We start from the raw sequence: 12670 nt of genomic DNA, 5'->3' as shown, positions 1-12670 counted from the left end.
TGACATAAATGAAGCTTTGTCCAATTGTTGCAAAAGTGATTTAACAGTTTTTTTCTGAACGTTCCATAGAGGTGGTTCTCAACCTTTTTGAGTCATGCCCTGCCAGAAAAATCAGGTTTGTGTTAGAAAGCCCTACTCCTGCCAGGGCCCTTTAGCTCACAGACAGAACAATAACTTCCATTTTGGCTTTTGTGTTTTAAATTTATTTTTTAAAAAAAAGAAAAAAGCATCACCATCACAGTCAAAATGAGTACTTAATCCCTTAAAGAACATGGAAAGAAATACATTTTATAGAACTACGATGACTGGACATGTTAACATGTAACCCCACCCCCCCACCCCCACACACACACACACACACACACACAATTATCCGGTGACCTCCGTGATGAGAACCACTGTTCAGTGGAAAACTGGTCTAAATTACAGTCCTATCAAACACACAGGACTAAGTTCAAGGGTCTCAATGTAGGAGGTGGAACAATGGACGGCTGAACTGACTTGGTTTGGCCAGGCAAATAAATTGCATGCTTTCGTTTCTCCGCGTCCTCCACAGACGCTCCCATCGTGTCCTTTCTTACATCATGTCCAGCTGCACAGGAAGAGACAAACAAGAAAAAAAAAGAAAGAAAGAAAGAGAGTTTATATCAGAGGTCTCAATAGACCGAGCTTGTAATCAGGGGCAACGCAGGGCAGTTCCAGCTAAACAGGAAATTGCTATAATGGATTTGGAAAGGACTGTCAGAGAGAAAAAAGAACTCAAGCATTTACCAGGTCATCAACATCTTCAGTATCTTGTGCGGTGGATGCAGCCGCCTCCTCTTCCTTCTTCTCCTCAGCTAACAGAAACTGAGAACACAGGATTATTCAGTGATCCGTATAGACAAGAACTCTTTGAATTCTCATGTGTGCAACACTTGAAGTCACCTGACTGGCTTCGTCTTTGGAGACAGAGCTTCCTCCAACCTCGTCCTTGCTTATTAGAGATACAGCGTCTGTCGAACCAACAGAGTAAGTGCAAAAACAGAGAGCCATTCAGACCAAGGGGGAGTTTTAAGCATCAACTTGGATGAGAGGGGAAAAAAAAAAAAAAAAACTGCGTGGAAATTTCATTACATCACAAGGGAGGAATGAATGGGAGAGCTCCTGCCTTCCCCGGTAAAGAGGCTTATCATACCTTGAACAAGCAGGTCCCAGAACACCTCTAGCCCTCTGTTTGGGATGCTTCCTTTCAGCGACTGGAGGTAGCTATTGTAGAGATCAGCGTTCTCCAGCTGTGTTACCAAAGATATGAAACATCCTAAATCCCTTTATACATCCAGTAAGAGCTCAAATTTACATGCACATGCATTTTTGCTCAAGAACTGGCATCCGTTCAAGACATTAAACACATGGCTATCAACAAATCGTCTCAGAACTATTCACGCTAATTATTATGATGTGATTATTTCACACAGACCTACTCCTTCACGCGCTCCCAAATACAAGGTAGGGAATGTTTATTTACCTTCACCGACTGCTCTCTGAAAGCCTGGATACAGGTGATGCTTTTCATGTAGTACTGCGTGTTCTTGTTGCCTAGAAACTGCTCTATCCTGTGAATCAGTTGCTGGCAGACTGGGAGGGACATTGGTGGACACCACAAACAAGAAAAGCGATAAACACAATTACAAGGGCTGAAACATGAGTCACGCTGTTTATAAGATAAGCTGGAGAAAAAAAAGCAATGTTTAGAAGGCTGCTGGACAGAAAAAGCGAAGGACCTCACCCTCTCCAAAAGGAAGAGCCTTACTCTTGATCAGAGTGCAGAAGTCTCGAGTTGGATCCACGCTTCCTACCTGCATAATTGTTGCAAATGAGGATCAGAAGGAAATATTTAAGCGTGTCAGTTCAAACAAGAGTTCAAGGGCTGAATTTAGCGTCTCACTGAAGTAACAGAGCCTTCAGAAATGTCAGCCAGATTAAACTCCTGCTCTTCGTCATCTTCATTCGCCTTCTTGGCATCCGGCTGCTCCGAGCTGAAAATGGAAAAAGGATCAAGTAGGATGCAGATAAAAAAAAGTATTTAAAAACCTCCTCAGCCTTAAAGACATGTCCCACACATTATTGTGAGATTAAAATATTTTATCTGCATATGAAAGTACAGATTTGAATACATGTATATATTTATAATTTAAACTCACAACCATGTCCATGACCTTAAGAGACTTACTCTTTGCCAAAAATCTGAGCGGCAGTTTTCGGCTTCTTCTTGTTCTCCACCACCGTGAGGGGAAACACCTTCTTCAGCTCCGCTAGCGGAGCTTGACAACGTTCATTAATTATTTCAGGCATGTCAAGGACGGCTTTCAGCCAAGGCTCTATGGGGGGGAGAGGGGTGCCTGGGCTCACCGCCCGATGATGCAAGCACTGAGGGAGAGGTAGGATGGAAGAGGTGAGACAGAAAGGGACCAGACAAGACACTTGTTGAAAATCAACAGCTGACGCTACAGTCTAGACAGTTAAAAGCTTTTGCTTCTGATGTCACTGAGATGAAACGTACCTGGAAGTGCCTCTGGAATGCAGGGTTGGGAATGTGGTGGACTTTGAAGATGTCCCTCTGTTCTCCATTTTCATCTTCTTCTACCAGCATCATGGAGTCAATGAGAGAGTCGACAGCAGACAGCTGGGTATCTGGAGGGGTCACGACACACAAGAGTCGGCTTTTTCTTTTTTTTAAATTGGTCAGTAGAACTCTCCTGCCTGTACGTGTAGCTCACCACAAACCACACTATCTATACTAACATTCAACATGCTCTGATGTAAAGTAACAGCAGCGTGTATCTTCACACCAACCTGTGAGTTATCACATCACTTACAAAAGCCCTACAACTCCAGCAGGAAAAGAACTGACCTTGTCCTCTCAACCACGCTGACTGCTTGAATTTGTTCAGTTCTCATGGTTTAGTTACTTTTATAATGTTTTAATTGCCTGTTTTTGTTTTAAATCTTCTTCTAACATTTTCGAACTGCTGCAAAACCAATTGCCCCTCCAAGACAACTAAAGTTCCTCTTGTTGGTTAGAGGAGTGTAACCACGGTAACCATCTACATCCAATGATGACCAGACGACGACCTAACAACAAATATATGAAGTATTTAAATTAAACTAAATATTGTACCTTCATAGCGCTTGAATACCCTAATATTTCTCTTTAAATAGCATGTATTTTGCATTTTTAGTTTCACACCGAGATTTTGGACACATTAAAAAAACTCACATACTTTAGACAGCATATAAGTATAGAATTTCACAAACGATTTCCCATTTTTGATTTTTGTACGACTTTGATGAAGGAGATGTAGTACGCTATACTTTTGAAGACTTTCAGCAGCTTTTTTTTATGTTTCATCAGATCAGATGCAGTTTCCAAGTTTTTGGCTAAACTAAGCTAACTGGATTTTAGCTTCAGTTGGATTTTATTCATACAGATTTTCTTCAATTCGATTATCTAAACTTATCATAAGTAACGAAACACATAATTCAGTTTCCATAATGATGACCAATTCTTCTAACACAGATGTATACACTGCATACATACACAAGTGCAGCGTAATTGATCAGAGAAACTGAAAGGCCAAAATATAGTCCAAAACACGTAGAGTTGAACTTGTGAACCTGGACCCGGGTAAAAAAAACTTTGTAAATGTACGGGGGTACAGCAGCACCACATTTAAATTGCGACGGCACGCGAGGATCTGCTGCTGTTATGTTCCTTATTAGTAATGCTGGCTGCCGTGTGTGGTGCTGCCCTTGAAAGAACAAGATATGAGAATGAATCAGTGCCTGCATCCAGACGAGTGACTTTCTTCAGCCACTTCATTAGTTTAATCCCATCATAGGTTAGTGCCCTGAGTGAGAGCGACATGCAGAAACAGTACCTGAGGGGGTGAACTTCTTGTTGTCAAGAGAAGGGAATGTGAGGTGTCGGAGGTCCTCCATGAAGGGCAGCTGGACGTATACCAGGCACTGCGAATGTCGGGAGACGTCTCGTTAACTAGACGCACATTTGAGCTGATCAGAGCAAGGACAGCGTGTGTTCAGGAGTCCCACCTCATAGTGCTGCTTGATGCATGGGAAAGCTGCTCCAACTTGAGGGTTGCTGCGCCGGTCGTAAGCATAACGAACAATGGCGACCATGTCGAGTTCGTCCAGCGCATGGACGAGAGACGAGAACGCCACTCCTGCATGCTGGCTCAGACAGATGCGTGCAAACACACAGAAACCTGTCAGTACCAATATGGAGCTAAAGGTGATGTACTAATTTCTCACCTGATCATCCTTCGCTGCAAATATCTTAATGGACTGATTTCCCATGAAGTAGTGGCGCTCTATCTGAAGGAAGGAAATCAGAAGGTGGATAAAGGAGGAAAATGTATCACCAATTGAGATGAACACACGATCCCATTGCATTTGACAAGGAGGTTGTTTTGTATTTCTGCTTTGTCTTTTGGCAGAAGGTAAGAAAAAAGAACCAGGATGATTTTCATGGATTTAGGTGGAGGGGAGAACACAGGCAAAAAAGTAGGCCCACAGAAAATGTTCCTTTTGTCTTTATTTTCTGTATTCAGCATATTTCTGATTGTGGATTCCACTGTAGATTTGCACATAAATGAATAACATTCAATTAGCCTTCAACTTCCACTTTAAGCACTTGTCAGGAAAAGTACAATACCATGTTCTTTTTGGTGAAGCCCAGAACAGCAAAGCACTTCCCATCATGCTTGTATTTCATCTGCTCTTGATCCACTTTGGAGAACGGAACAATGTCACTTCCATAACGAAAACCTGCGAGCGGAACAGAAGAAAAATACTGAACACAGAGTTTGTAATAAGGACAAACAACAGCCGCGACACACCTGATTCCTCACCTTGAATGGTGTCGTCCTTCTGGACCTCCGTCTCGTTGTCATCGTCCAGGCAGTAGATAGTCTCTCTCCTCACGTCCTCTTTCTGATGGCTTTGCGCGTCCACTGTAGTCCACGTTTTCTTCAGCTTCTCCTCAGTCACCTGTGGACCAGGTGAGAGGTATTTCAGGGCTGCGCAACCTGGACTTCACAATACATTTATCACATTTACATTTAAAGATTCATCCAGGAGGATTGCTGCAGGCCGGTTGTATAATCCTGCCTTTGTTTTATCCAACAAATGACTCAAAAAGTGATTCTATATTTAACCTTTGAGCTTCCTGGTCAACTTACAGCTTTAAAGCCTACAATACGGATGGAGAGAGAGCTGCCGATGGTCAGCTGACAGGGCCAGGCCATGGGTCTCCTCTCGATGCGTTTGAACATACACAGCTGTTCAACTGCGTTCCTGCAAGAGTCAAACACATCTTATGATATCACACCAGATAATAACAGCAAGAATTATGTTTAAATGTGCTTCAAGTGTGTGGTGACAGACATAAGAAACATCAGTCCCACCTGAGGGTGTAAATTTCATCGAGGCCGTCCTCCTCGTCCAGGCTCAGCATGATGTGTTTGACCATGTCCAGTCCGTTCTTCTGCTGCGTGGACAGGCCTTTACCCAAGCCAGAGTGTCCCTGGCCACTGCCATCTCCATCTTCTCTGTCTTCCTCAGCAGGGAAAGGCAAACTGGACATGCAGAAGTATAGAATTCGTTAAAAGAGTTTGTCCAAAGAGATATGTGACTGAATGCAATTACCCCTTTAAGGGAATTCAAAGGGGATCTTTATTCAATATTTAAAATTGTACAAACACAATCCACCTTTGTTCCACTTAGATAAATGTTCATGACTTGTTACATGATTTAAGAGAAGAGACTCTTTGACTCCATGGTCATCTTTTCGTGTCATCACTGCCACCTGCAGTTGCACAACAGTAACTTTTGCATCTATTAAATCTGGGACATTAACTTGAGGGTTTTAGTTTGGAAATATTACATCATATTTTCCCCTGGACAGAGTTTTTCTTCCACTGGGTGGACTTCTGAGGCCACCCTATAGTGGCAAACATTCACACAAAGAATGTAAATAGAAAATGAAACGATGGAGGGTAAATATTAGGCACAATGTAGTAAAGATGGCTGATGGCGATCAGGATGCAGCACATCAAATTTTTGCTTTTTCTTTACACTGACACGTGGCAAATATATGTGAACCTTACAAGAACTGCAGTGTGGTGTCAGCTTTTTTTAAGTTTTCAATAATGACATCCAGGTTGTCTGAGTCAGTCTGAGTGCTGAGGTCAGTCAGGAGGGAGATGTTGCAACGATCATAATTCTTTCCGCTGAAAAACAAAAGAAAAGGTCACATATTTTATGCTCTGTCCACTGAAATGACATAAATACGAAGAATGAATTGTGAGATGAAGTGTCTTCTTACTTGGTTGCTTTTTGAATCAGGTCCATGCAGACAACAAGAGCGTCCAGCCCTGTGGAACACCAGTTAAGGAGCCAAATCTCACAAATTAGCATCTGTGCTGGACAAACATACGCTACCTCAACTGAGAGAAAACTTAAACTATTTTTGGCATCGTAGCTGACAGTCAGATCAAGGTCGTTTTCTCGTCAGCTGATTTGATCAAGACTTTACAATTAATTCATAATCACTTTGTAACAAGTATTGGAACTTTTGTCAATAGTTCTTTCTATTAATAATATCAGCAAGTAATTCAAAAAACGGTTTTCTAGATATAAATATAAGAATAACAGTTACATGAAGTTAAAATGCATAGTTTTTGATCGAGACAATAACTTTCAAACACAAGAAATCACCTACCACAACTATAGTCCTCCACAAACGTAAGCAAAAACCCCTCATTAGAAATACTTCATAAACATGTAGCTCCTTCAATTAGTCATTTTGTAAGTGAAGAATTATTTTTTCCAAATCAAAGTCAGACAATTACCTCGTCCCCTTTCTTCTATTTTTGAATTGTATACATACATTTATGCTCGGTGTGTGTAGAACAAGGATACAGTCTGCCTGCTGGCTCTCTGGATGAACCTGGTTCTCGATTTCCTCCAGAAGCTCAAAATCAGGTATCATCAGGTCGCGGTGCACGGTGATGTTCTGGTATTGGCCGTCCTGGGCCAGCGGGTTACTGGTTGAGTCAGTGCCGAACAAAACCAAAGCCAGTTCATCCTTAGACTCTGCAAAAACCTGTGGGAATACAAAATGTGTTTTCAATGCAGTCTTGAGTGGATGTTTTGTATTTACTTGTATTTTCTTGCACACATGTGTAATAGTTCACCTGGCGCTGGACAAACTTCTGAAGGACTTTTTTGGCAGATTCAAAATGAGACTCTTCCCCCGGGGCAGAGTTCGACATGGAAAAGCCCACATCCATGCACAGTATTAAAGCAGACTGCAGGAAATACACATCACATGTCAACATCCAGTTTATCTTAATTCAGTTTTATGTATAATTGTGGTTATTTTTTGTCACGCTATCCCAACCAGGTTACAATTACGTGGAATGCTGGGCAGGTTCAACATGTCTCAACATGTCGCTTAACGATCGATAAAACACCACAAAGTGCTCCAACTCTCACAGCCCCTCAGTTTCAAATGTCAACAACTTAACAAAGACTTACATAGTGGCATTTTTTTTAAAGAAATGCAGATAAGATTACTCACTTTAGCCTTTGCCATCTTTTTTCCCTCTTTCAGAGACTGTGTGTCACCTTGTTATGAGTCCGGAGTGAAACAACTGGGCGGTGTCAAAACAAGCTTCCTGTTTCAAGAGAGAATTGTCCGCCAGTCAATTACAATTCACCGCGGCTAATTGCTATGGATGTATAATTATAATAATTAGATTATGATTAATTGCTGTATAACTACTCATGTCGTTTTTAATTTCTGATGCTATCCGTCGTTGTGAATCTGAGACGCGCCGCTGCATCAGATGTAGGTACGCCCCCCTGTGGTTCATACGGCACACTGACACAGTCACCCATGACCACAATATTGGAAACATTGAGGTTAACCTGAGCGTCAGAAGATCATACAGTAAGTAACAGACAAGGAACTCTTTGTCCTGCATCAATTCTTATGAATAAATAACTGACTGAATGCTTTATTAGTTCAGTTAACTGGTAATTTTCTTGATGTGTTTCCAAACTACCTTTTCGCTGACAGGAACAACAGTTCAATTATTAACAATTATTTGAATTTTCCTGTTCAATATTAATCATGTTTTTTTGTTTGCTTCATTCAAAAATAACCCATTGTTGCCAATCCACAAAACTCATTGTGATCCTGAAAGCACAAATTGTTGACCTTGCAGAGAAGACAAATGTATTTTGTATTAACCGAGGTGCTAACATCAGGTCTTTGTGTCTAAAACGACTTAATAAGCCATCTCTATTTGTGTGCAGGGTTTAACATTGTCAGTTACCTGTAGTGTGCATCACGCGACGAAAAAATACAACCGTAAAACAATCACTTCAATGACACATCATAATTAACACTTTTTAAATTTTATTTGTGTCCTTCACTTTGCATAAATTCACAACATTTAGTGCAGATGTCCCTCGCGGACTCAATCCACAAACACAAGAGCCACGTCATCGAATATGAAAATAGAATTGAGTTACTTTGCCTGCCATGTTTATATCATACATGTTTGAATCAATAAATACTAAAACCATCGCATCAGTTTCAACCAGCCACATCCATTAGGCATATCAACTGAGAGAAATTCCTAATGTATTTGTCTCAAACTGCTGGGAATATAAAACAAATATTTCAGATAAATATTGAAAATAAATTAAATCAATGTTAAACGCATGACTTCACGGGAATTGTACTGTAACAAGGAAACCTCAGGTGGAAAATTACAGGCATCAGAGTGTGAAGTGAGAATGAGAAGATAACATGCAGTTGAAGGTTTCAGACTTCTGAGCTGATACATGAAAGAAATGTTTTGTCAGCTTCTCCTGACTATGGCTTTAAATCATGGCTGCAGGGGACAGAACAGAGTTGTGGGCTGCACCACCCCATCCCTCACATCACCCATCACCCCATCCCTCACATCACCCATCACCCCGTCCAATGAAATGAGCTTTTCCACTCCAATCTACGCGCGATATTGAGCACTACAGTTTATGTTACCAGACAAATTTGCAACCAGAGGGCACTCGGCAACGTGAACTCTGCCAAACAACATGAAAAAAATGGGATTTTTCACTATGTTGAATGAGGATGGATCCCCTAATTGACTGGATTTCATCAAAGTAAATAATTGATGCAAAGTTTTTTGTTTCTTTTTTTTTGTAAAAAGGGGTTCCCAGATCCAAGAGAAATAAGAAATGTCCATGTATGACCCCATACAGTAGCAATTTAATGTGTAAGACTTATGTATGTATGCATGTATGTATATATTTGTACATGTATATGCGTGTATATTTGCTGTCATGTGTGTTTTATTTTTTGTTTGTCTTAAAAACTTAATAAAATCTTGTTAAAAAAAGGGGCATTTTTCTCAGCTATGTTGTCTTTTAACAGCATACTGCAATGAATCCTACACTGAATTGAATCTTGTTGTTTTTTAGAAATTCTTAGACACGCAGTGAGATCCGAATTAATTTTAAATCTAAAATTCTTGTTGCAAGGATTGGGGGAGGGGTCTATTCTGAGGACAGGGCACAGCACAGTGTTCACGTTTAATTACAGATATTTACAGATAAAGTGAAAATTAACCTGCAGGTCAATGTGTTTGTCGGTGTCAAAGTTTAACAGAGGCGTGCATCTTTTAGTGATGTATCAACCATAAAAACCTCTAAGTGAAGAAAAATCACCCAATATTGCCACTCCATTGTCCAGAGGCATAATCCAGCAATGATTTATAATGTTTATATCAACATCTCAGTATCCCAGCACTGTTCAGGCAGTGGAATTTACAGGAAAACACAGTGACACAGCTTTCAATTTCGTCCTGGACTTTCTGTTGCCGAGCCAGACTCCAGAGTATTTGCAACTTCTATGCGGCATCGGTGTTTCACACTGCCGATGTCTGGGCTAGTTCACTGGGGGCTTTGCTCTGCAGAGTGCCAGAAACAGTGTCAGAGTCCAGCAGCTCAACTATACTGTAGGGGGAACAGTCCTCCAGACCCAGCTTCCCACAGGCCCAGCCACAGAAGCCTTTCTCCAGGTCTCTCACCACCTGCCACCACTCACTGAAGGCCCAGGACACCTGCACCACCGCCGAGTACAGAGCCAGTGACAGCGCCACGGGCATGATGAGCATGGGATAGAAGATAATGAGGAAGGGGCAGATTGTAATCTTGTGCCAGAACGTCCGCTCCTCGTTGTAAACCAGGAACACATTGTACCAGGTGAGAGTGCCGTAGTAGAAGGAGGTGATGAAGGAGAGGAGGAAGACCACAGGGGCACAAGAGATGCTCCACAGGACCACATGGGGTCCCTGGCACACTCCTAAGCTGCAGGTACGCTTAGACCCTTCCCCTGCCTCACACTCTGCATCCAGACGTTCCTTGGATTTGGCCAGCTCCCTGATCTCTTTCTCTGTCAACGTCAGGTGGATGTCCACCACCTGACCTTTCTTCTTACCCCGAGTGATGGTCCCTGTAAGGGTCACGTAGCGGCTGTCTGGAGGGAGACTCCAGCCTCCACCTGTTCAACAGCGACAGTTAAATACACTTGACAGTAGAAGCTCCACACTGTGTACTGATTGTAGAAATGTGGTTAACAGGAAAATAAACAGTCTTTTTTTTTCCCGGTTCAGAAATATTTCCAAACATTACTATAATCCCAGATAAATTTGACTTTGTTTAGATTTAATTTGCATCGTGAACTTCTCTGGTGATGCAAGTGGAACATCTGAAATGAGACTGGAAATAAAAAGAGATGAATAAACCATCTCACCATCGCTCGTGGGCGTGCAGAGGAACTTTGCTCCCTCCTCCACGCTCCTCTCGCCTCCCTCCTCACCACCTTGGTCCTCCCCAGGCACCCTCTCCACCTCAGAGCGATACACAATAATTGATTCTGGACGCTGGTCTCTCTTCTTCCTCCTCTTCCTCCTCACAGAAGTTTCCTCAATGTGATTCCCCGATACATCTGATCTGAGGGAGATCATCTGGGGGCTGCCCTCTCCTTCAGTTTGTGACTCCTCCACATGCGTCATGTTCTCACCAGGAAAAAGTCAGACTTTTTTTGCTTTTTTTGGGGACTGATTCTAGAATCTAACAGCAAAATGTTTGTGTGTGTGTGTGTGTGTGTGTGTGTGTGTGTGTGTGTGTGTGTGTGCGAGAGAGAGAGAGAGAGAGAGAGAGAGAGAGAGAGAGAGAGACATTAGGAACAGCAGCAGGTTTTCTATTTTAAGTCACAATAATGTCATCCTCGCTGTACGGTGATTCTGGCCTAGATTCAGCACCGTCATCCATTCGTGCATATGCTGATGCTAACTGATTAAATCTACCCAGTTTCACGGCAACACCAGTGGAAGCACGAACGTCTCCAGACAGAATAAACCACACAATGCAAACGAGGCTGGATGAACCTGATCAAATGCAGGGATCGTTTCTGCTTTCCATGTTGCGCGCCGAACACTCGATGGATACAGTGAACCACTTATGTATCGACGCGGGCTGCTTATTTGTATTAGAGAGAGATTATTGAGAAGAATTAAACGATTCATAGAGCGACTAAAAAAAAGCATTAGAGAGGGTCGACAATGCAACCCATTCTTCGCACAGCTGATCCCCTCCCATTTAAATCCCACCCATGTCCGCTCTTTGTCTGCAGGCTCCAGGTCCTCTTCTCAAATCAAAATGAATGTTAATCTTACCTTGAACAAGCCGGACAGCGCCAGGTCGGTAATTTACACCATCTAAGTACAAAACACTATATTTGTCGGGCAGCAGCGCCGCACATCCCAGCGCCGCGTTTGGATCAGATCATAGCTGTGTACAGATGCGCTACGCAAAAATATTTCCAGAATAGCACTCATCCCGCCCATCCAACCGCTGTCAGACCAATCGTCACTCAGCGGCGCCATGTCAACGTCAAATAAAACATGTGTCCCATCGGAAGACAACAAAAAATAAAAGCCAACTTTAATTTTAAAATTACATTTTATGCAAAATGATGTTTGAAAAAAAATTGTTAAAAAAAACAGCTTCCGAATTACTTGACCCGGTGACTCAATAACGGATACTGCTGGACAGGGAAACACTTTGTTCATGTTAAAAAAAATACTCAATCCAGGATAATATTTAACTGTCACTGATTAACTAATTAACTGATTAACTAATTCAGAGAATTTCCCAGTTTGGGACAAATAAAGTACCTATCCTATCTTAACTATTATGTATAATTGAACTATCTCTTCCCTTTTTTCTAATGTCAAACTTTTTATTGGTTATTTTCAATACAGTGGCTGCCACACTACCTTTTTGTTTTATTTTAAAAAGGTTATTTTGTATTCAAATACTCACATTACATAGAAATAGCATTTCACTCTTCTTCTTTTTTTTTTAAACGTTATTTGAACAGCTTCCTAATAATTTCTGGTCTTGATTTTAGTTGCTTCGTCAAATGAAATTAAAAACCAACAACAACTGAATTGTATCCAAATTTGTAAGATAATTACATTATTAATCCAAAAAAGCCACGTGGGAGATTTTTTCATGATTTTTTTTT

General features: G+C 41.6%; 2 protein-coding genes across 3 annotated transcripts; both read right to left on the bottom strand.

The window, feature by feature from the left end:
• Nucleotides 1-344: 344 nt before the first annotated feature.
• On the bottom strand, nt 345-7852 carry LOC147251956 (DNA repair protein Ku80-like). Its single transcript, XM_086220004.1, has 21 exons — nt 7643-7852; nt 7257-7370; nt 6982-7165; nt 6386-6434; nt 6168-6290; nt 5466-5636; nt 5241-5355; nt 4911-5049; nt 4715-4827; nt 4312-4374; nt 4093-4230; nt 3921-4008; nt 2543-2673; nt 2213-2409; nt 1928-2018; nt 1769-1838; nt 1508-1617; nt 1178-1274; nt 928-995; nt 772-849; nt 345-592 (listed from the first exon to the last, which is right to left on the bottom strand). The coding sequence occupies exons 1-21, from the start codon at nt 7655-7657 to the stop codon at nt 578-580; spliced, it is 2169 nt and encodes a 722-aa protein (XP_086076130.1). The 5' UTR covers nt 7658-7852; the 3' UTR covers nt 345-577.
• A 616-nt stretch (nt 7853-8468) lies between these two features.
• On the bottom strand, nt 8469-12502 carry tmem169b (transmembrane protein 169b). Of its 2 annotated transcripts, none has more exons than XM_086220000.1 (3): nt 11817-12502; nt 10892-11211; nt 8469-10639 (listed from the first exon to the last, which is right to left on the bottom strand). In XM_086220000.1, the coding sequence occupies exons 2-3, from the start codon at nt 11151-11153 to the stop codon at nt 10005-10007; spliced, it is 897 nt and encodes a 298-aa protein (XP_086076126.1). In that variant the 5' UTR covers nt 11154-11211; nt 11817-12502; the 3' UTR covers nt 8469-10004. The 2 variants fall into 2 exon arrangements, with proteins under 2 accessions (XP_086076126.1, XP_086076127.1); XM_086220001.1 differs by lacking the exon at nt 11817-12502 and adding an exon at nt 11529-11712.
• Between the last annotated feature and the right edge of the window lie 168 nt (nt 12503-12670).

Source organism: Aulostomus chinensis, chromosome 12 (assembly GCF_037954235.1).
Source record: "Aulostomus chinensis isolate RoL2024-O1b breed Wild chromosome 12, RoL_Achi_v1.0, whole genome shotgun sequence".
Taxonomy (NCBI): Eukaryota; Metazoa; Chordata; class Actinopteri; order Syngnathiformes; family Aulostomidae; genus Aulostomus; species Aulostomus chinensis.
The sequence above is the reverse complement of the archived record's forward strand: the minus strand, read 5'-3'. Positions and strand labels throughout refer to the sequence as shown.